The sequence below is a fragment of the Pecten maximus genome, chromosome 19, assembly GCF_902652985.1.
Source record: "Pecten maximus chromosome 19, xPecMax1.1, whole genome shotgun sequence".
NCBI lineage: Eukaryota > Metazoa > Mollusca > Bivalvia > Pectinida > Pectinidae > Pecten > Pecten maximus.
The window spans coordinates 11,171,267-11,194,219 of record NC_047033.1 but is presented as its reverse complement, the minus strand read 5'-3'; the positions used below and the strand labels follow the sequence as shown (position 1 = coordinate 11,194,219).

Here is a 22,953-nt window from a genome sequence, read left to right as displayed (position 1 = left end):
GGACACACTTGTATCATCTGTATGGACATACTTGTATCATCTGTATGGACATACTTGTATCATCTGTATGGACATACTTGTATCATCTGTATGGACATGGACACACTTGTATCATCTGTATGGACATACTTGTATCATCTGTATGGACATGGGACATACTTGTATCATCTGTATGGACGTGGACATACTTGTATCATCCGTATGGACATGGACATACTTGTATCATACGTATGGACATGGACACACTTGTATCATCTGTATGGACATGGACACATTTGTATCATCTGTATGGACATACTTGTATCATCTGTATGGACATGGACACACTTGTATCATCTGTATGGACACACTTGTATCATCTGTATTGACATACTTGTATCATCTGTATGGACACACTTGTATCATCTGTATGGACACACTTGTATCATCTGTATGGACATACTTGTATCATCTGTATGGACACACTTGTATCATCTGTATGGACACATTTGTATCATCTGTATGGACACACTTGTATCATCTGTATGGACATACTTGTATCATCTGTATGGACATGGACATACTTGTATCATATGCATGGACATACTTGTATCATCTGTATGGACATGGACACACTTGTATCATATGCATGGACATACTTGTATCATCTGTATGGACATGGACACACTTGTATCATATGCATGGACATACTTGTATCATCTGTATGGACACACTTATATCATCTGTATGGACATGGACACACTTGTATCATCTGTATGGACATACTTGTATCATCTGTATGGACATACTTGTATCATCTGTATGGACATACTTGTATAATATGTATGGACACACTTGTATAATATGTATGGACACACTTGTATCATCTGTATGGACACACTTATATCATCTGTATGGACATACTTGTATCATCTGTATGGACATACTTGTATCATCTGTATGGACACACTTGTATCATCTGTATGGACATACTTGTATCATCTGTATGGACATACTTGTATCATCTGTATGGACATGGAAATACTTGTATCATCTGTATGGACATGGACACACTTGTATCATCTGTATGGACATACTTGTATCATCTGTATGGACATACTTGTATCATCTGTATGGACACACTTGTATCATCTGTATGGACACACTTGTATCATCTGTATGGACATGGACACACTTGTATCATCTGTATGGACATGGACACACTTGTATCATCTGTATGGACACACTTGTATCATCTGTATGGACACACTTATATCATCTGTATGGACATACTTGTATCATCTGTATGGACATGGACACACTTGTATCATCTGTATGGGCATACTTGTATCATCTGTATGGACATACTTGTATAATATGTATGGACACACTTGTATAATATGTATGACACACTTGTATCATCTGTATGGACACACTTGTATCATCTGTATGGACATACTTGTATCATCTGTATGGACACACTTGTATCATCTGTATGGACATGGACACACTTGTATCATCTGTATGGACATACTTGTATCATCTGTACGGACATACTTGTATCATCTGTTTGGACACACTTGTATCATCTGTATGGACATACTTGTATCATCTGTATGGACATGCTTGTATCATCTGTATGGACATACTTGTATCATCTGTATGGACATACTTGTATCATCTGTATGGACATACTTGTATCATCTGTATGGACATACTTGTATCATCTGTATGGACGTGGACATGCTTGTATCATCTGTATTGAAGGGTGTGAGGTCACCGATTATATAGAACTTTGATAACAGACAAGGGTGAGGTTACCGGTAATATAAAAATTCGGTAATAGACAAGGGTGTGGAGTCACCGGTAATATAAATCTTTGATAACAGACAAGGGTGAGAAGTCACCGGTAATATAAAACTTTATGACAGACAAGGGTGTGAAGACACAGTTAATATAAAACTTTGATAACTGACAAGGGTGTGAGGTCACAGTTAATATAAAACTTTGGTAATAGACAAGGGTGCAAGGTCACCGGTAATATAAAACTTTGGTTATAGACAAGGGTACGAGGTCACAGGTATATAAAACTTTGGTAACAAGGGTGCGAGGTCACAGGTAATATTAAACTTTGGTAATAGACAAATAATCGAAGCAAGATCTCTTGTTGGTTCAATTTATTTAAATTCTGATACAGTAACGTTGTACAGATTTTGTTTTGTACATTGTAGCAATCAGATTTTGTTTTCAAACTTATGTTTTCAACCTTAATACCTGGTTTTCCAGTCTTCCTCTCTTGCCTCTACAGGAGATGTTAAACGTCAGCCAAGCTGGCATTTTTGCAATATGAATATACTTTCGCATTTCTTTAGAATATGCAAGTAATTTCAAATTACTTCATGGTTATTCAACAGAATATCAATACCATTTCATTAATATTCAACAAAATTTTGCAATACTTCATGAATATCAAGCAGTTTCATGTAGTCCTTTGTGAATTAAACAGCATTCTACTTTGGAACTCTGGCAAATATTTATTAAGTCAAATACTCTATAGGAACTTGTTAATATATCTATGAAATGCATTGTTTATTTTCTTGTTCTGAAGCATCAATTTTTGGCAGACATCGAGTCCCGTACATGACACCCAGTAACAGTGCTGTCAAGTCCAGTGTACCTGTGATCTTGGAAAATATGCTTTAAGATGAAGTGATAGTAAAACAGATAAACTTGGAATTTAATTAATCTCCCTGATTATCCTCAAACCCTATCGGCCTTGGTCAGGTTTTATGTCTAGTGAAAAACCTCTTAACTATACTGAAACATCTTCAAGTCCAAGTGGAACCCTTGGACTGTCAGTGCACAATATCTTATATAATATGTGGTGTTTATGCAATATAGTGGCATGCATAATATTTAATATTGACTCTAAAATTAAGCAATATTTAGTGAAAATAAAAGTATCAATACTTTTGCAGCAACTGAGCAAATTGCAACTCTTCACTTTATCATCATAAATTTGGTTTGGTCAGTTTAAAAATACTTTTTAACTCATTTTTCCTCATTTAAAAGTTAAGCATTTAAGGATATTCAATTTAAATTTAATCCTGCTTTTCACAGGCAAATTTTCCAGTGGAATTCCCCAACCCACAAGCAACATCACCAATGGGATTTTCATAAGTTGAAGAATGTTTCTAAACTTTCAACAAGCAATATATTTTCTTGCAATACATGCATGAATATTTCTGTTTCCCCCCTAAATAAACATGACGAGCAAATCTTAAAACAAAATCAATTCTAGAAGTAATTGGCATAATCTTGTAACATAACTAACAGTAATTTTACAAGTAGACTTGAGGACAAATAAAATGAAAGGCTCGTACAGGTCCTTTGGGACTTTTTTGGCTTTGTGGGGTCAGAACAAACAGATTTAAGGCCAATTTTCTCCAAATATGAATGAAACCTCTGAAAAATTATGATGAAAGTATTTGGGGAATATCATGTATCTTTAACACTTCACCTCCCCAAACAACATTTATTACATCTGTATAGTCTTCTAACTTCTAGAAGAAATAATTAATAAGTTTTATCCCTTTCATTTCATGCAAGACAAAAAGAAAAGTTAAGATTATTGGAAGAAAAAAATAAGGGAAAGAAAATACATGTCAAAATTAAAATACTTTTTATGAAAGAATTTAACATCTAAAGGGAGGTAATTCACATATGTTAATTAAAACAGGGCATGTACAGTGAAATTTCATTGGCAAAATGCTACAGGGTTTTCTGATAGTAGCTGAAAGCATCAATAGAAAATTATAACAGGACAAATTAAACAAAATTTCAATATTCAATAGCTGAGCTGTTGAGAATTTCACACTGTTGATCACATTTTGGTCCCCGACATACTGACAGGGGATATTTCAATACACTTCCACCCTCAGTTAATTCATCAGACATGCGCTTCACTTGCATGAATTGGTACCAAAGTCATCTTAATCAGGATAGTCATTTTGGAATACCTGGGTACATCAGGAGTCTACAAGCAGCTGGAATATTTGATAATATCCTTCACTTTTTCTTTTTATCTGACAATCCAGCTCCAGCGTTGAATTTGAAGAGTATAATGTCACCATCTTCCACATGATAGTCACGACCCTTTTGACGGTACTTTCCATTGGCCTAAAAAAATAAACGTAAGCTATTACCGAAATGGATTGCAAGTTTGTTTTGTACACAAACAGAAATCAAAAAGTTAATTTGCAAGCCTTCAAAAACGTGTGTTTCCTTTGTCAAGCAAAGAGTACAATACCCGAGTGTCTGTATTCTGACCGCTGAAATTGGCTCACTACCCAAAATAGGCCGAAAAAGCACTCTAATGCTGTAGGTAGGCAGAGGGAGGGGAAAGATGTTTACCCATTCCGCCCCTCAGTATTAGATGTTAAAAATTTTGTGCTGAAATTTAATTGTGCCAAAATAGATGAATTTATTTATTTCATTATTCAGCTATTTAATTGTATCAGATTATATGAAATAAATATCATTAATCAACCCCTCACCTTGCATTCACTTTCAGAACCAAATTCTTTGAAATCTGCATAGTTCATGACTTCCGCCATGATAAAACCTTTCTCAAAGTCTGTATGGATCCGACCGGCAGCTTGTGGTGCTTTGGTGATTTTCTGAAACAGGTGAAACATTTTAAATATATCTACTTTTCACTTTTTAATTTAAAATTGCATTTTGCTTATTTTCCATAATCAACATTAAGTCAGGTTTTTCTTTAATAAGTTCAAGATGACAATATGATGTGAAGTTGTTAATTGAAAATCATGGATGCACAGTTTATGAAATGCAAGTATAAAGATTGTTCTATATAAAATCCCTTAGGAAATGATGTTGCTAGAGTGATGAAAACATTTCTGCGACAATTTTTAATGGATAGTTGAGATGACCTGGATTTGGCATTGGAACCCTGAAACATCTGAGGTATTGTTGCAATCCACCTTTGCACCTTTGCAATCATTTTTTTTCCCCAATCAAATTCTAAATTTCTAAAGTAAAGAAGTTGATACACATGGATAACAGTATCGCCGCTCCCCGACATGGCAGGGTAATAAGAATAGTCACTTACATGTATAGTCCAGGCTTTGACTTCGTCCTTTCCTGATGTGAAAAAGTACACCAAGTTAAGTGCCTTGTAGCCATTGACAATGATTTTGTCTAGAGCGCTGAAAACAAAAAGCACTTGTCTTAAAAATCATTCCTTCACAAAAACATTAAGTGTAATAACAAATATTGTATTAAATTATAATAATATATATGTATATGTATTAAATAATTATCCATGACCATGAGTAAAATTAGCTCAGATTTAGTGATCATCCACAGGACTAGTAACATTGTTTTAACTAGTTTTATATTTCCTACAGAAATATTCTAGATTCTCACATACTTTTCAAATAATTTTTTGTGACTTTTATAAACATCTCATGGTAAAGTTTGACCTTTGAAAATGCAATCATCGTGTGATATTATGGTGAGAATAAGAACTTATTCTGCCAAGTGATTCACGAGATATCTTCAATACAAGTATAGACACACATACACATGAACTGATTAAATGTATTTATCTCAAATAAGTACCTACCAACGAATAAGCCCCCTTCATCATTTTTTCAGAATAATCAATTTTGAAATCGCTGAAAGTGATTCACAAATAACCCCTCCTCAAACTAAAATTTTATACTAGGCTGTGCTACCGCTAGACAGTAGTCATTTAGCCAATGGCTAATCTTGAGATGGTTTGGCTAAATGCAACTGCTATTTTCACTAGATTTTTAGCCAATATGCAAAGTACAATAAAGCATTTCATGTGTTTCGGCAAAAGTATATTCATAAAAATTAGCCAAATGACAACAAGAAATTGTATCCAATCACTAGCACAGCTAGGGGAGGGTGCTTATTAGAGGATAAATACGGTAATATAGCCTACGTTCCCCTGAACAGTACCAGTATCCCAGTTCTACCTGACAATTGAATGCTCCTTGAGGTATCCTTCTTGTTCCTCCACTTCCATGTCCAGCAGTTTGGTCTCCAGTATTCCACTGAACAGGATCACAATGGCACCTTTATCGTTAGCATCGATCCATTCCTTTATTTTCACTAACCTGGCAGATAGATGGTAATATCACCCTTTTATAATTCACCCCAAACAAAGGTAGGTATACATATTTCTTAAAATTGTGTATTAAAATCAATATTTGTATTAACCTAACTTGTTGTAGCTAGTTAGTAAGTTAATGGTTTACCACCTACATGTATATGACTCCGCCTATTGCTAGGTTTTGTCTCCGTGTTTTGTCGGTGATAGTTAGTTAATGGTTTACTGCCTATATCACTCCACCTTTTGCCAGGTTTTGTCTTCGTGTTCTGTCAGCGTTAGTTCGTAAATGGTTTACCACCTATATGACTCTGCCTATTGTTTTGTCTCTATGTTCTGTCAGCGCAAGTTAGGTAATGGTTTACCACCTATGACTCCGCCTATTGCCAGGTTTTGTCTCCGTGTTCTGTCAATGTAAGTTAGGTAATGGTTTACCACCTATGACTCCGCCTATTGCCAGGTTTTGTCTCCGTGTTCTGTCAATGTAAGTTAGGTAATGGTTTACCACCTATGACTCCGCCTATTGCCAGGTTTTGTCTCCGTGTTCTGTCAATGTAAGTTAGGTAATGGTTTACCACCTATGACTCCGCCTATTGCCAGGTTTTGTCTCCGTGTTCTGTCAATGTAAGTTAGGTAATGGTTTACCACCTATGACTCCGCCTATTGCCAGGTTTTGTCTCCGTGTTCTGTCAATGTAAGTTAGGTAATGGTTTACCACCTATGACTCCGCCTATTGCCAGGTTTTGTCTCCGTGTTCTGTCAATGTAAGTTAGGTAATGGTTTACCACCTATGACTCCGCCTATTGCCAGGTTTTGTCTCCGTGTTCTGTCAATGTAAGTTAGGTAATGGTTTACCACCTATGACTCCGCCTATTGCCAGGTTTTGTCTCCGTGTTCTGTCAATGTAAGTTAGGTAATGGTTTACCACCTATGACTCCGCCTATTGCCAGGTTTTGTCTCCGTGTTCTGTCAATGTAAGTTAGGTAATGGTTTACCACCTATGACTCCGCCTATTGCCAGGTTTTGTCTCCGTGTTCTGTCAATGTAAGTTAGGTAATGGTTTACCACCTATGACTCCGCCTATTGCCAGGTTTTGTCTCCGTGTTCTGTCAATGTAAGTTAGGTAATGGTTTACCACCTATGACTCCGCCTATTGCCAGGTTTTGTCTTTGTGTTCTGTCAGCATTAGTTAGTTAATGGTTTATCGCCTATACGACTCTGCCTATTGATAGGTTTCATCTCACCGACTAAAGCCAGTAATTTGTGGTATATAACTAAATACAAAATTAGCTTCTTCTATCAATTTTGTACAGCATTCTGATTTGGAATGAATTTCAGAAATACATCTCATTTTTCTGTATGCTTTAGATGAAACCAGCCTATTTTTTGCTGCAAATTACCAAAATATATTCGAAATGTTCAAAATACATATTTCTTCACCTTGGAATAAGTGAAAGGCACACATGAGATTAAGTACTTAAACTACAGTAGACACTCTCATACTGTTTGTTTGCTGGGTTCTCTAAAGAAAATGTGGAGTTTTAGATATGTAAACAGGTGGTCAAGAAGCAAATATACAAATTAGAAGGCAGACTAAAACTACAGCATTGGTATTGCTATTGCCCTGTGAATAGCCATATCATTCTGAGGCTGCGGGATCTCCTTGTAGTAGTTTGTGACTACCTCACAACATAAATGATGCCCGCCGCATGCCATCCAGAGCGATTAGGGTTAAGTGTCTTGCCAAAGGACACAACCACGACAGTACAGACTAGACTAAACTTCCTGAGAAACACAAACTGACACGGGTAGGGAGCATCAAACTATCCACCTCAGGTTTTGACCTGAGGTTACATCATCGCAGCCCACTCACAGGCGGTTCCTTGGCTGGTGCTTTAACAAACGGAGCTATTGCGGCCCCTCAAACAGGGAAGTCAGAGAAATTTATAACATAGCTATAAATCATACTCACCATTTATTTTTCTTTCTTGTGTAATCTTTTTCTGATAAATTTACTAGATATATTACAGGTTTGGATGTCAGGAAAAGGTGTCCATTTAAGATATCAATCTGGAAATTGTGCAAACAAAAAAGAAAAAACATTAACTTGCTGTATAAGGACACTCCACATCATTCTATGATGTATGTCTAACAATAAACCAGACATATATCTCACAGTAGTCATATGATACATTTCTAAAAATCATATTAATATTCCACAGCTTATTAATATTGTTTGTCACTGCTTAAATTAACATTTTTGTTAGTTTTGATACCAACTTTCATTTTCCTCATATTCTAAGCTTTCAATGAAAACAATTTATCACTTAACCATGTCATGGTGCTGACATTTTTCTTGTTTAAATCATATACCGAAAGATAACTTAATCAAAGCTAAAAGATGATTAGAGTCTTTTTCTATTGAATATCCTCTAACCAAAGTCCTAAGTTTTATGTATGATGTTTTTATAAGGCAGGAGAGAGAAATTCCTTTATAGGTGGGAAGATAGGTTAGCAGGTTTGTCAGGTAATTGGGATTAGTAGGTTGGGCAAATAACTAGACAGGAAGGATGGGTGGATTTCCAAGTAGGTCGTCTGATCAGGTATCGGGCTAGAGAGGTGGAGGATTGGGGCTCTGTCGGTAGTTTGGATTACTAGTGGAGAAAGTGATTATGATTGGAGGTAGGTATTTAAGTTAGAATGAAGCTGTCCATTGGGTGGGTGATGGAAGGCATGGAGATATTTTGGGTGGGAGACAACAAAAGTGTGTGACAAATAGATAGGTATACTTACTTCTTTATTGTCCCAAGATGATTGTCGGACCCACTGATTCGCATTGAGTACATCTTTGACTTTCACCAAACAGTCCTGGAGAACAGCAAATGTATCTAAATAACTACACATAGACACTGCATTTACAGATCATAGGTACAATTGCGATATTCATTACCGATGGTCAACAAAAAATATTACTGGTGGTCAACAAAACAATATTACTGGTAGTCAACAAAAAATATTACTAGTGGTCAACAAAACAATATTACTGGTAGTCAACAAAACAATATTACTGGTAGTCAACGAAAAATATTACCGATGGTCAACAAAAAATATTACTGGTGGTCAACAAAACAATATTACTGGTAGTCAACAAAACAATATTACTGGTAGTCAACAAAACAATATTACTGGTAGTCAACAAAAAATATTACCGATGGTCAACAAAAAATATTACTGGTGGTCAACAAAAAATATTACTAGTGGTCAACAAAACAATATTACTGGTAGTCAACAAAAAATATTACTAGTGGTCAACAAAACAATATTACTGGTAGTCAACAAAACAATATTACTGGTAGTCAACGAAAAATATTACCGATGGTCAACAAAAAATATTACTGGTGGTCAACAAAACAATATTACTGGTAGTCAACAAAACAATATTACTGGTAGTCAACAAAACAATATTACTGGTAGTCAACAAAAAATATTACCGATGGTCAACAAAAAATATTACTGGTGGTCAACAAAAAATATTACTAGTGGTCAACAAAACAATATTACTGGTAGTCAACAACAAAAATAAGCAACCAAGAACATAATTTATATCACAAGTCATGCAAGAAAAAGAATATCCAAGTTACGGTAAATCTTACTACATATATTGACCTTCGTATCAACAACATACATATTCAGCCTTGCCCTGCTTGTTGCCTCCCCTGACGACAGTACGCTCTAGTCCATCTAGATGTTTGGTTAGGTACTCCAGGTCTTTTAGTCGGAGCTCATTGTGGATAATTTCCAAATCTCGTGCAGGGTTTACATCCCCCTCCACGTGGACGATCTCCTCGTCATCAAACGCACCTGTCAACACATTGTATATATAATGAAATTATCAAACCATATCACACGATATCTCAGACATTTTACATCTAAGGTGCTACATTTCACCCTACATAAGTTACATATTTTACACTATTACTACCCTCCATAAGTTACATACCTTACACTATTACCATCCTCCATAAGTTACATACTTTACACTGTTACCACTCTACAAAAGTTACATACTTTATATTATTACCACCTTCCATAGGTTACATACCTTACACTACTACCACCCTCCAAAAGTTACATACTTTACACTATTACCACCCTCCATAGGTTTCATACCTTACACTATTACCACCCTCCAAAAGTTACATACTTTACACTACTACCACCCTCCATAAGTTACATTCTTTATACTTTTACCAACCTCCAATAGTAACATAGCTTACACTACTACCACCCTCCATAAGTTACATACTTTATACTTTTACCAACCTCCAATAGTAACATACTTTATATTATTACCATCCTACATAATTTACATATTTTACACTATTACCACCCTCCATAAGTTACATACTTTACACTATTACCACCCTCCATAAGTTACATACTTTACATTATTACCACCCTACATAAGTTACATTCTTTACACTATTACCACCCTCCATAAGTTACATACTTTACACTATTACCACCCTCCATAAGTTTCATACCTTACACTATTACCACCCTCCATAAGTTACATACTTTGTACTATTACCATCCTCCATAAGTTACATACTTTGTACTATTACCACCCTCCATAAGTTACATACTTTACACTATTACCATCCTCCATAAGTTACATACTTTGTACTATTACCACCCTCCAAAAGTTACATACTTTACACTACTACCATCCTCCACAAGTTACATACTTTGTACTATTACCACCCTCCAAAAGTTACATACTTTACACTACTACCATCCTCCACAAGTTACATACTTTGTACTATTACCACCCTCCAAAAGTTACATACTTTACATTATTACCATCCTCCACAAGTTACATACTTTGTACTATTACCACCCTCCAAAAGTTACATACTTTACATTATTACCATCCTCCACAAGTTACATACTTTGTACTATTACCACCCTCCATAAGTTACATACTTTACATTATTACCATCCTCCACAAGTTACATAGTTTATACTATTACCACCCTCCATATGTTACATACTTTACACTATTACCACCCTCCAAAAGTTACATACTTTACACTATTACCACCCTCCAAAAGTTACATACTTTACATTATTACTATCCTCCATAAGTTACATAGTTTATACTATTACCACCCTCCATATGTTACATACTTTACACTATTACCACCCTCCAAAAGTTACATACTTTACACTATTACCACCCTCCATAAGTTAAATACTTTACACCATTACCACCCTCCATAAGTTACATACTTTACACTATTACCACCCTCCAAAAGTTACATACTTTACATTATTACCATCCTCCACAAGTTACATACTTTACACTATTACCACCCTCCAAAAGTTACATACTTTACACTATTACCATCCTCCATAAGTTACATACTTTACACTATTACCACCCTCCAAAAGTTACACACTTTACACTATTACTATCCTCCATAAGTTACATACTTTACACTATTACCACCCTCCATAAGTTACATACTTTACACTATTACCACCCTCCAAAAGTTACATACTTTATACTATTACCACCCTCCAAAAGTTACATACTTTACACTATTACCACCCTACAAAAGTTACATACTTTACACTATTACCGCCCTACAAAAGTTGATCTTTTACATACGGTAAACCTGATTACTTTGAACATGCAGATAGTTCGAACACACATTTTTTTCTAGAAAAACAATATTTTTTAGCTAGTAATAGTTTGAACTCTCGTTTATAACTGACAATATTTTGGATAGTTCAAACTTGTCAAATGAAGAACGTAAAGTAAGATTTTTTTCGGCAAACTCAATTGAAAGCTCGCGATGACACGGCCCCGACGACCAACCCAGAAAAATTAATTCAGTTTTTTTATATTGCAAAATACACCACGCACGAGACAGCTGATTCCAAATTTAGGCCCCGACAATGTATAAATAACATGCTATATTTGTATTCGCACTGTATGGCAAACTAAGAAATCGTCTGTGTATCTTCAAATATAACTAGTGTTAACTTAGCATTATGATTATTTAGTTGTGACTGGACATCTCTTGAGTATTGCCAATCAAGGTATTACCTGAAAACCTGCGACCTCACGCTAGGTAAGCAAGCCACACGAGGTGTCGCTTGCGGTAAAGTTGAAAGGATCGGCTGCCCAGTCATGCTGAGTGACATGATAAGCATTCGTATCCAGTCAAAACAATCCACAGGTGTCCCAATTAGTGATGGATAATTTTGCAGGTATCAAATATATGTGTGGTAGATAATACGTCTGGGCATATTTAAACATGTTGATGTTCTGACCTAATTTTTTCAACATATATCGCCATCATAATTATCGCGAAATGAAGAACGTTTCACGATCAATTAACATTGAATTAAATAAAATAGTATCATTTTACTTACTTATAAGTGTGCCATTGTTCAGGCGGCCGTTGTTACGTATCAGATTTACAATGGATGTGTTTGTGTCTAATGATTTTACTCTGCCGAGATTTTCGCCGATATCAACTCGGATAGTTCGAACTCGCGCTTATTTTCTGAAGCATAATTTCGAATAATTCGAACAGGTTCGTCAATATTTATTGAATTTTGTTCGAACTATGCAAATACACGGGATTAAAATACAAAGATAAAGAAGAAAAAAATCGGGACCTTAGAATTTTATGCAAATAAGCGGGATATTCAAATAACCGATATGCAAATAAGTGGGCTCCTCTGTATTTCTATTTTTAAGCATTTTTATGACAAGCAGTAGAAACACAGACAGCAGTATTCAACATCTTTAAATTACAAATCATTATGCTAACTTGAATTATAATAAGAGGCAAGCAATTCAAATGTCCGAAGAAATCTTACGAATGAGATGGAAGATGGCATCACATGCGTTGATGTTGGACAGGAAAGCATTTCCGAGACCTTGACCTTCGTGAGCACCCTTCACCAGTCCAGCAATGTCCACCACATTCAAATATGCTGGTACTTTGCTGCAAACATAAATTAATCAACATATTCGAAGCTTATCAAATCCTTTCCCAAAATGTTTTTTTCCCTTTAACAAAAAGAAATGCTTCAAAAATTAAATGACCTACCCGGTATTAGCAAAAATATATAATTGAGGTATAGGTGTTAGGACCTCACCTTTGTCCCCTTTGTAGTCGACAATATACACAGTATTTTTGTACCTATCAGCCCCATTTGTACATTATTAGATGAATTTTTTTCTTTACCACATACTTTGTTTTTTTTTCCCTTCAGAATTCATTCATTAAGACCTCACTTGTGCAATTTGCGAACTTAACGATAGACTGATGGACCGAGACGATTTGTTGTTGGTTTATGTAAAATAGGTCTATCACATTCTCAAATCCCATAGACCTATTGTCTATGAAAATGTAAATCTAAAGTTTGTTGACTGATTTTTTTTATATCAAACTTGAATTAAATATTTCTCTAATAAGTTGTACAAGGGTTCTATTTCAATGAATGATTGCCGAGATATTTTTTGTAAGAATAAAGACCTATATCAAGCTATAAAATTTAGCTGAAATCTTTAGAGAGAGTTTACTGTATCTTTCAGGTACATAGCAGATACAGATGCTGATTCACACAGTACAAATTTTTTATCAAAGCTAGGATATTGATTTTTAGACAGCTTACCTTGCAGATACATGAAACTGACATAGATGCTAATTCACGATGTATAAAATTTATCGAAGTGGGGATATTGATCGTTAGATAAACCTTACCTTGCAGGTGCATAGTGCTGACAGAGATGGTCAAATCTAGCATCAGGCACTGCTACACGACCTGAAAATATATCAAACATTCATCTTTCTATCATTTCTATTTCAAACAAGAGATCCCAGAGGGATCTTGGCGCCCACCATTGAATGATCTTTATAGGTTCCATGTCAGATTGATCTTTTCTATACTTTTCCCTTCCTCTAAGTCTTACTAATAGCCCTCTGGTACTTTTCAAACAAAGGGAACCTATATAACAAATTTAAGATTTAGCGATAATGGCTGTCTCTCGGCCATGTTGTTTTCAGATTGGTCCAAAAATGCAATACCAGGAACCAAGGGGAACCTATATATGAAATTTGAGGAAGATCCTTTCAGCAATTTCTGAGAAATAGCGATAACAAACTTCAATAGTCAAAATCAAAGATGGCTGCCTCTCGGCCATGTTGTTTTCTGATCGGTCCCAAAATGCAATATGCATAATAAGAAACCGAGAGGAACCTACAAATGAAATTTGAGAAAGATCCCTTCAGTATTTTCTGAGAAATAGCGATAACAAACTTCAATTGTCAAAATCCAAGATGGCTGCCTGTCCGCCATGTTGATTTCCTATTGGTCCCAAAATGCAATATGCATAACTAGGCATCAAGGGGAACCTACATATGAAATTTGATAAAGATCCCTTCAGCACTTTCTGAGAAATGGCGATAACAAACTTCAATTGTCAAAATCAAAGATGGCTGCCTGTCGGCCATGTTGTTTTCCGATTGGTCTCAAAATGCAATATGCATAACCAGGCACCGAGGGGGAACCTACATATGAAAATTGAGAATGATCCCTTCATTACTTTCTGAGAAATAGCGATAACAAACTTCAATTGTCAAAATCCAAGATGGCTGCCTGTCGGCCATGTTGTTTTCTGATTGGTCTCAAAATGCAATATGCATAACTAGGCACCAAGAGGAACCTACATATGAAATATGAGAAAGATCCCTTCAGCACTTTCTAAGAAATAGCGATAACAAACTTCAATTGTCAAAATCCAAGATGGCTGCCTGTCGGCCATGTTGTTTTCCCATTAGTCTCAAAATGCAATATGCATAACTAGGCACCGAGGGGAACCTACATATGAAATTTAAGAAAGATCCCTTCAGTACTTTCTGAGAAATAGCGATAACAAACTTCAATTGTCAAAATCCAAGATGGCTGCCTGTCGGCCATTTTGTTTTCCAATCGGTCTCAAAATGCAATATGCATAACTAAGCACCAAGAGAAACCTACATGTGAAATTTGAGAAAGATCCCTTCAGTGCTTTCTGAGAAAAGCGATAACAAACTTCAATTGTCAAAATCTAAGATGGCTGCCTGTCGGCCATGTTGTTTTCCCATTAGTCTCAAAATGCAATATGCATCACTAGGCACCGAGGGGAACCTACATATGAAATTTGAGAATGATCCCTTCATCACTTTCGGAGAAATAGCGATAACAAACTTCAATTGTCAAAATCCAAGATGGCTGCCTGTCGGCCATGTTGTTTTCTGATTGGTCTCAAAATGCAACATGCATAACTAGGCACCAAGAGGAACCTACATATGAAATTTGAGAAAGATCCCTTCAGTATTTTCTGAGAAATAGCGATAACAAACTTCAATTGTCAAAATCCAAGATGGCTGCCTGTCGGCCATGTTGTTTTCCGATTGGTCTCAAAATGCAATATGCATAACTAGGCACCTACGGAAACCTACATAGGAAATTTGAGAAATATCCCTTCAATACTTTCTCAGAAATAGCGATAACAAACTTCAATTGTCAAAATCCAAGATGGCTGCCTGTCGGCCATGTTGTTTTCCGATTGGTCTCAAAATGCAATATGCATAACTAGGCACCAAGAGGAACCTACATATGAAATTTGAGAAAGATCCCTTCAGTATTTTCTGAGAAATAGCGATAACAAACTTCAATTGTCAAAATCCAAGATGGCTGCCTGTCGGCCATGTTGTTTTCCGATTGGTCTCAAAATGCAATATGCATAACTAGGCACCTACGGAAACCTACATAGGAAATTTGAGAAATATCCCTTCAATACTTTCTCAGAAATAGCGATAACAAACTTCAATTGTCAAAATCCAAGATGGCTGCCTGTCGGCCATGTTGTTTTCCGATTGGTCTCAAAATGCAATATGCATAACTAGGCACCAAGAGGAACCTACATATGAAATTTGAGAAAGATCCCTTCATTACTTTCTGAGAAATAGCGATAACAAACTTCACTCGTCAAAATCCAAGATGGCTGCCTGTCGGCCATGTTGTTTTCCGATCGGTCTCAAAATGCAATATGCATAACTAGGAACCAAGGGGAACCTATATATGAAATTTGAGAAAGATCCCTTCAGCACTTTCTGAGAAATAGCGATAACAAGAATTGTTTACGGACGGAGGGACGGACGGAGGGACGGACGGACCACGGACCACGGACGCAGGGCGATTTGAATAGCCCACCATCTGATGATGGTGGGCTAAAAATATAAGGTAGGTAGGTTGGGAAGCATTTCTATTTATTTTCCAGTATTTATTTTTATGACAGAAATTTCAGTTCCTCGCATGAGGACCGATCATATACACATTTACACAGTCTGTATCAACATAAATTTTGGTTAGTTGAATACAAATCTCTTCAATACCAAATATATGTTCCTTGATATTTAATTATAGCATTTAAACACAAGCAATTACTTTTACCACATTTATCTGATAATAAGCCCCCACCCACAAATAAGCAGAATGTTCAATTTTGAAATATGTAAACTAAAAGCGTTTCACAAATAAGCTCACCATACTTTAGTATGAAACATTTGCACTAGGGGAGGGGACTTATTTGAGAATAAAACCAGTACCAAACTTTTCTTCTAAGGGGAGGGGGCTTATTTTAAGATAAAATTCAACACTGAACTTTTACATTTTGGGAGGGGGCTTACTGGAGGATAAAACAAGTGCAATCAATGATTACGTAAGCTCACCGGCGACAGCAATCACACTAGGCATTCATTTTTTATGTATGTATAAGCATGTCATTTTGAAATTGCATGTCACATAATATCGCTCCTAGACCTCCAATGGATGTATAAACCAAATAAGAAGGGTGTGAACTTACAAGCTTTCCAAAACTTAATCCAAAAATCTTTAAAGAGGGTTTTTGTGCCAAAAAAATTAAGTCCACTAAATGGTAAAATGCCCAAAAAAATCAAAAATCACAATTTTTTTTGCATGATTTTGCCATAACATCACTCCAGGACATCTAATGAATGCATAAACCAAATTAGAAGGGTGTGAGAGCATAATTTTGGACTTGCCCCAAAAACTTTAAAGTGGATTTTGGTGCTTTAAAAGTTTAGTTCACAAAATGGTAAAATGCGAAAAAAAAATCACAATTTTTTCTGCATGATTTTGCCATAACATTACTCCTAGACCTCTAATGAATGTATAAACTATATTAGAAGGGTGTGAGGTGTATACTTTTGGACTTACAAGCTTTCCAAAAACTGATCTCAAAAACTTTAAAGTGGGGTGGGATGCCGACGCCGGGGTGACAGCATTAGCTCATGGTTACTCGTAACCGGTGAGCTAAAATCCAGAACTAAACTTATGTATTAAGGGGAGGGGGCTTATTTGAGGATAAAACCAGAACTAAACTTTTGTATTAAGGGGAGGGGGCTTATTTGAGGATAAAACCAGAACTAAACTTTTGTATTAAGGAGAGGGGGCTTATTTGACAATAAATACAAACTAAACTTTTACATTTGGGGAGGGGGCATACTGGAGGATAATTATGTTGCTAAACTTTTGCACTTGGGGAGGACCTTATTTGAGGATATGATACTTTTGAACTAGCCGAGGGGGCCTATTTGAGGATAAAACTAGTACTAAACATTTTAACTTGTCGAGAGTGCTTATTTGGGGATCAATATGTTACCAAACTTTTACCTTAGGAGATTATTTGAGGACAAAAAATGTCACTGAACTTTTACAGTGAGGAGGGGGCTTGTTTAAGGATAAATACAGTGTACTTCTATTTCAGTACACTTGTCCATCTTTTTTAGAACAGTACAACTTAACAAACATGTATCTTGTTTTAGTTGGGTATCAATAGATTAAAACTTACTTTCACTTGGATCAATTGTGCAAAATGGAAAGTTCTCAGCAGGGATGGAGCTTTTGGTTAGTACATTGAAAAATGTTGATTTCCTGAAATGTCAAAAAAAAAGACAAAAGATGAGTAGTTTAATTAATGATATATATCGTTATGCTTCTTGTTTTCAAAACTATCCCAAATTAAGAGCACGAGAAATGATACCCGACGGATCTTTGCTTCCACCATTATGACTGTAATCTTAAAATTTATTATCATCCTTATCATTAATGGATGTAAATCATTGTTTTGATACCTATGTCAATATAACAACCGAATCTGGTGATTTGATGCACAAAAAATCATACTGCTGTAAGATATTGTCTTATTAGAATGACGTTCAACCCTTTATCTATAATAGCGAGATTTCTTTTTAATATTTTGAATTCCAAATTACTTGCAAGTCATTTTGTTCTTGAACTTGTAACAAACCTACACGTATATAATTAATTTTCCATTAATTGTATGCAGCTTTCTGATTGGTTTTGATAATCAACATGGCTTCATCATCTTATTATGCTAAACCTGCCACAAAACTTACCCTACGTTGGGCAGACCAACAATCCCGATCTTGAGATTCGTTCCCAGACGACCAATTAGAGGAGGTATGGCTGCAGCCCCATCATCTTTTTTCTTGGGAGGCATCGTTCACCAATTGGTCTGCTTCCAACCTGTAAAAACAAAATGATACTACCGGTAACGGATATATATCTGGCAAAAAATAAATATTTTGTCCAAATCTGATAATCTAATATTCATGACGTGATCTCATCTCAGAAACTCCCAATTTAAAATTCTTGTCCGTTTCCTATTGATATTTGGGTTTAAATATTAATTCGGGCCAGTTTTCGATCTTTTTAATAATTAAATACTATGATGGACTTAACCTGTCCCCCTTCAATATACTGTAGGTATCTGCTACCTACGTTATATTAAAGTGTTAGCTATTTTGAATCATTTGGATTAGCTTGGCAAGTAATGGGCTTAGAGAACAAGGTGGTGTAGTACCAATAATCTTACCCCGTCCCCTTTCGCCCAAGACAATAAATAAATGTCTTGGTAAGGCTACGTTCTCAAATCTAGTGTGATCATTTGGACTGTATCTAGATGTAGCCCTTTGAAAAAAGCAACTCATACAATAAGACATGAACATAAGCTTTTGACTACATGTACTCGAGTTTGGAAGTGTAAAATCCAGGTTTTGACATTGAATTGAATCATTCTTTTTTATGTTTGTTTCCAACATAATTAAACCTTTGGAAGGCAGTATATATATATACACACTTAATTACAGCATTAGAGGTACACAACAAGAGAGTCGGACCTAAAAAATAATAGATGTTTCTGCTAACACAGGGGTCAACATTAACCTTTTTCTGCACTTGTCCCTTTGGACAAATAACACTTTATTCACTTGTCCGAATGGAATTATCACTTGTCCCACTTGAACATTTTCAATCAAATAATGATGTTTTTCAATGTCTGTGTGTCATGCAGTAAAACGATAACATTGCAATGGCAACTATATTACTGATATTTATTGGTGTTTTGTCCAAGTTAAATAATGAAGAAAAAAACACTACTGACTGCCTATTTTCGATTTACAGAAACTAAACTAGTCTTATAAGAATAGAAATAAACTGACTAAAACATGAACATAATTGAAGAAATGCAATAGTGCATATATATAAATATCTGAAAAAATATATTTGCTAAATCTTGCAATAAATAGCGAGGCAGATAGTATCAGCATCTGTCGCCACTTTAGTCCTTTCAATTTCCTTGTACACTTTCATTCATATTCCCTTTTTTCCAGTATGGAATTCAAAGACACCAATGGGGCTGATTGAATATTTTCGAAAAACATGGAAGTTTAGTTATCATCTGCATAGTGTTCCAAATTCAACTATTTTCGTTATGAACAAGTCACACTCCATGTACACTATCCATGTTTTCGTTTCTTTTTCATCATAAGTATAAGGTGAAGTCTTGTGAATGTTGATTTCAGAATATAAATAAACAACATGAAGACAATAATTGTTACTTGTCCAGTCGGACAAGTGTTTTGATACTTTCACTTGTCCGACAGCAATTTAGTGTGGTACCGGACAAGCCTTAATGTCGACCCCTGTAACACGCCAGACAAATTGGGCAGGAAGGTAGAGAGGTCTTTTTATTTTTGAAATAGTTTTTACTAATGCTATATAGACAAAGAATGTTGGCTTTAATATATATATAGTCCTTCTTGAAATTGGACATAAAATTTAATTAAGGTTTAATTTGGTGTAGGGTAATCAGAAATACAGGTACATTTTTTTAGGCCAAATTATGAATAACAGCGAGTTATTATTACAAGATGCGTCAGAATTAGCTGACATCAGCTAACCAGTGTCATCTAGGAAGGGTATCAGGTACCTTGTCAGTGTAGACAGCTGGCCAGCAGTCTCTGATGTAACGTAGGAGTAACACATACAGCGTTCTATGTAATGTGCATCTTTATTGTCCAAGATTACACTGAACTTGTGATACAGTAGGATCTATTGACATTGCTAATTCACTGTTTACTAAAAATTCAAGGATCTCAGTTCAAAATAGAGGCCTGGCTAAGACATGTTTTCTTTAAACGACCACAAACAATGATAATCTTGACTGTACATGCACGTCACAAGCTGATAGCACATCTGTAAGTTGTAACCCCCAATTAATTTCTGGTTTTCGGTAACACAATTGGCTCATCAACATATATATATATATATATATAAATGTTTATAAGGATTCGATAAGTTACAGAACAATATCTTAATATTATTTTGATCGTGTCAGATGTCAATAATATAAATCATCCTCTGATTATTTTGCTTAACCTACTCAATTCTCACCTCTGGATTGACGAAAACAATATATGTAGGATGAAGACACTTCTATAGCCGTTTTAAAACACAAAACACAATTTATTGCACCACTCGATGAGCAACTTACGTGTTTTCCAAAATAGCTTATGTCACTACCCTGCCAACCGGCAAAACGTGGTTTACCCAATATGGCGAAATCGCAACAGGAAAGCGGTATCGCCACCTACTTCCTGTTGCTCAAAATGAAAGTAGGAATAAAAATAACTAACCTTCAATATCCTCTTGGTTTATGCAGGGACATACATACAAGCAATGTACATATGCAGACAAACCGGATCGTCTTTTTTAAAATGTAACATTTAAGGCATATATTCGATAGACCTGCAGACATTGAAAGCTTTTGTCAGGGTTCGTCGGGGGGAAAAATCACCACAACTGACCACGATAAACGAAATCGGAACAAGTTTGCATTTTATTTAGTACACTATCTAAGGTTAAAATTTTGAATTAAAAACAACAAAAGCTGTCGGGAGAGGATTAATAGAACGTGTAAGGAACGCCTAATATTGTTTCAGCGACTAGCCTAGTTCGAGTTATCTCCCTTTGAACTGTAGCGGGACTGGACTAGGTCGATCATCGGTGATCAGGTAGCTCAATTGGTAGAGCATCTGGCTAGTGTTCGGAGGTCCCGGGTTCGAACCCCGGTCTGGCCGCTACATTTTCTGCTCCCTTGTTACAGAACAATCTATTCCCCATGTACTGGCTGTAGTAGGGTCATTTTGAAGTGATTTCGACTCCCCGATTGTTTAGCGTAGTTTAAAGGGAAAAGGGTTGGGAAATACTTCCTTAATAAAACTTACGAAGTAAGCAACTCTAATGTACACCAAGAGATACAATTTAAGTTTATCAAGTGACGGAGTTTTGTAACAATTTATAGAAGTGAACACAACAATTTAGTTTTGATGCTCATTATACTCTACCATTCATTTTTTTTTTTACATTTCCAGGGGGGACCTGCCTCCGATAGAGGAATAAAGATAATAATTATGACAACAAACAACATTTGTATAGCGCACTCCCTGAATTTGTCAAGGGTTTTGGTCTTCCTGGAAACAGTTGCACGGTAATAATGTAAGTTGTTCCCGTCTAATACAGAAGTAATAAGTGGTGATGAACTGTCATTTACATTCGATATTTCTAATTTGGTAATAACAGGCGCTTGCGATAGTGTTAATCTGTTTCTCAATGATCAGAGAGCTTTCAATGTTCAAGTTCAAGTTCATTTATTACTTTGAGCTATACCGCTCATCAGTTGTGCATATATACAGTGCAATATATCATTTAACATATAAACAAAAACACACACGCACCACTATCGCACCTACAGTACGCCTAGAAGTGTAGAGAGATATCTAGCACTGCATATAATAATAACTATTTTGTGATTAATAAACTCTCAAGACGTTAGCTTAATTTAATGCAATATCACGTCTTCTATTAGCAGTTTTTATATATTTGGCCAAATTATATAGATCTTTTTGATTTTCTGTGCATAATAATTGGATAAATTTGTACATACTTGTGTTTCTGATATAGTACGATTTGATAAGTGACCTACGTAAATCGACAAAAAAAAGGACATTTAATAATAAAGTGAAATTCATCCTCTATATCATTTCCATCACACAGTGAACATAATCTATTTCTGTTCTTGTGTACATCAAGGTTCCTCACAGCTTGGACTGCTCATTAGCTTGGACACCAACCTTTAGCTGGAGACGTGATGGTGATTCAGACTGTTAAATAATGTAACAACCAATCAGAATGCTTCTTACTGGTGCTTGTAATGAGTAAACTTTACTTTACATTCAAAGTCATAGAATATATGTCCAGTTTCTAGGAAACGATTCTCAAATTGAATATTTTCATTGTCATCATCGTAATCAAAGAGATATTGACGACTGTTTTCCACCAACACATTCTCATTGTTTCAG

The 22,953-nt window shown here is 35.7% G+C and overlaps 1 protein-coding gene across 2 annotated transcripts; it reads right to left on the bottom strand.

Annotated features, from left to right (window-relative positions):
- Positions 1-2,141: 2,141 nt before the first annotated feature.
- LOC117317866 (obg-like ATPase 1) lies at positions 2,142-21,165 on the bottom strand. 2 transcript variants are annotated; one of them, XM_033872825.1, is made up of 12 exons: positions 21,087-21,165; positions 18,649-18,778; positions 18,081-18,163; positions 13,927-13,987; positions 13,037-13,164; positions 9,825-10,000; positions 8,933-9,007; positions 8,112-8,209; positions 6,006-6,146; positions 5,111-5,207; positions 4,536-4,658; positions 2,142-4,158 (listed from the first exon to the last, which is right to left on the bottom strand). In XM_033872825.1, exons 2-12 carry the CDS (start codon positions 18,750-18,752, stop codon positions 4,048-4,050), a joined length of 1,197 nt encoding a protein of 398 aa, XP_033728716.1. In that variant the 5' UTR covers positions 18,753-18,778; positions 21,087-21,165; the 3' UTR covers positions 2,142-4,047. The 2 variants fall into 2 exon arrangements, with proteins under 2 accessions (XP_033728716.1, XP_033728717.1); XM_033872826.1 differs by having other exon boundaries at positions 20,987-21,095.
- Positions 21,166-22,953: the final 1,788 nt, after the last annotated feature.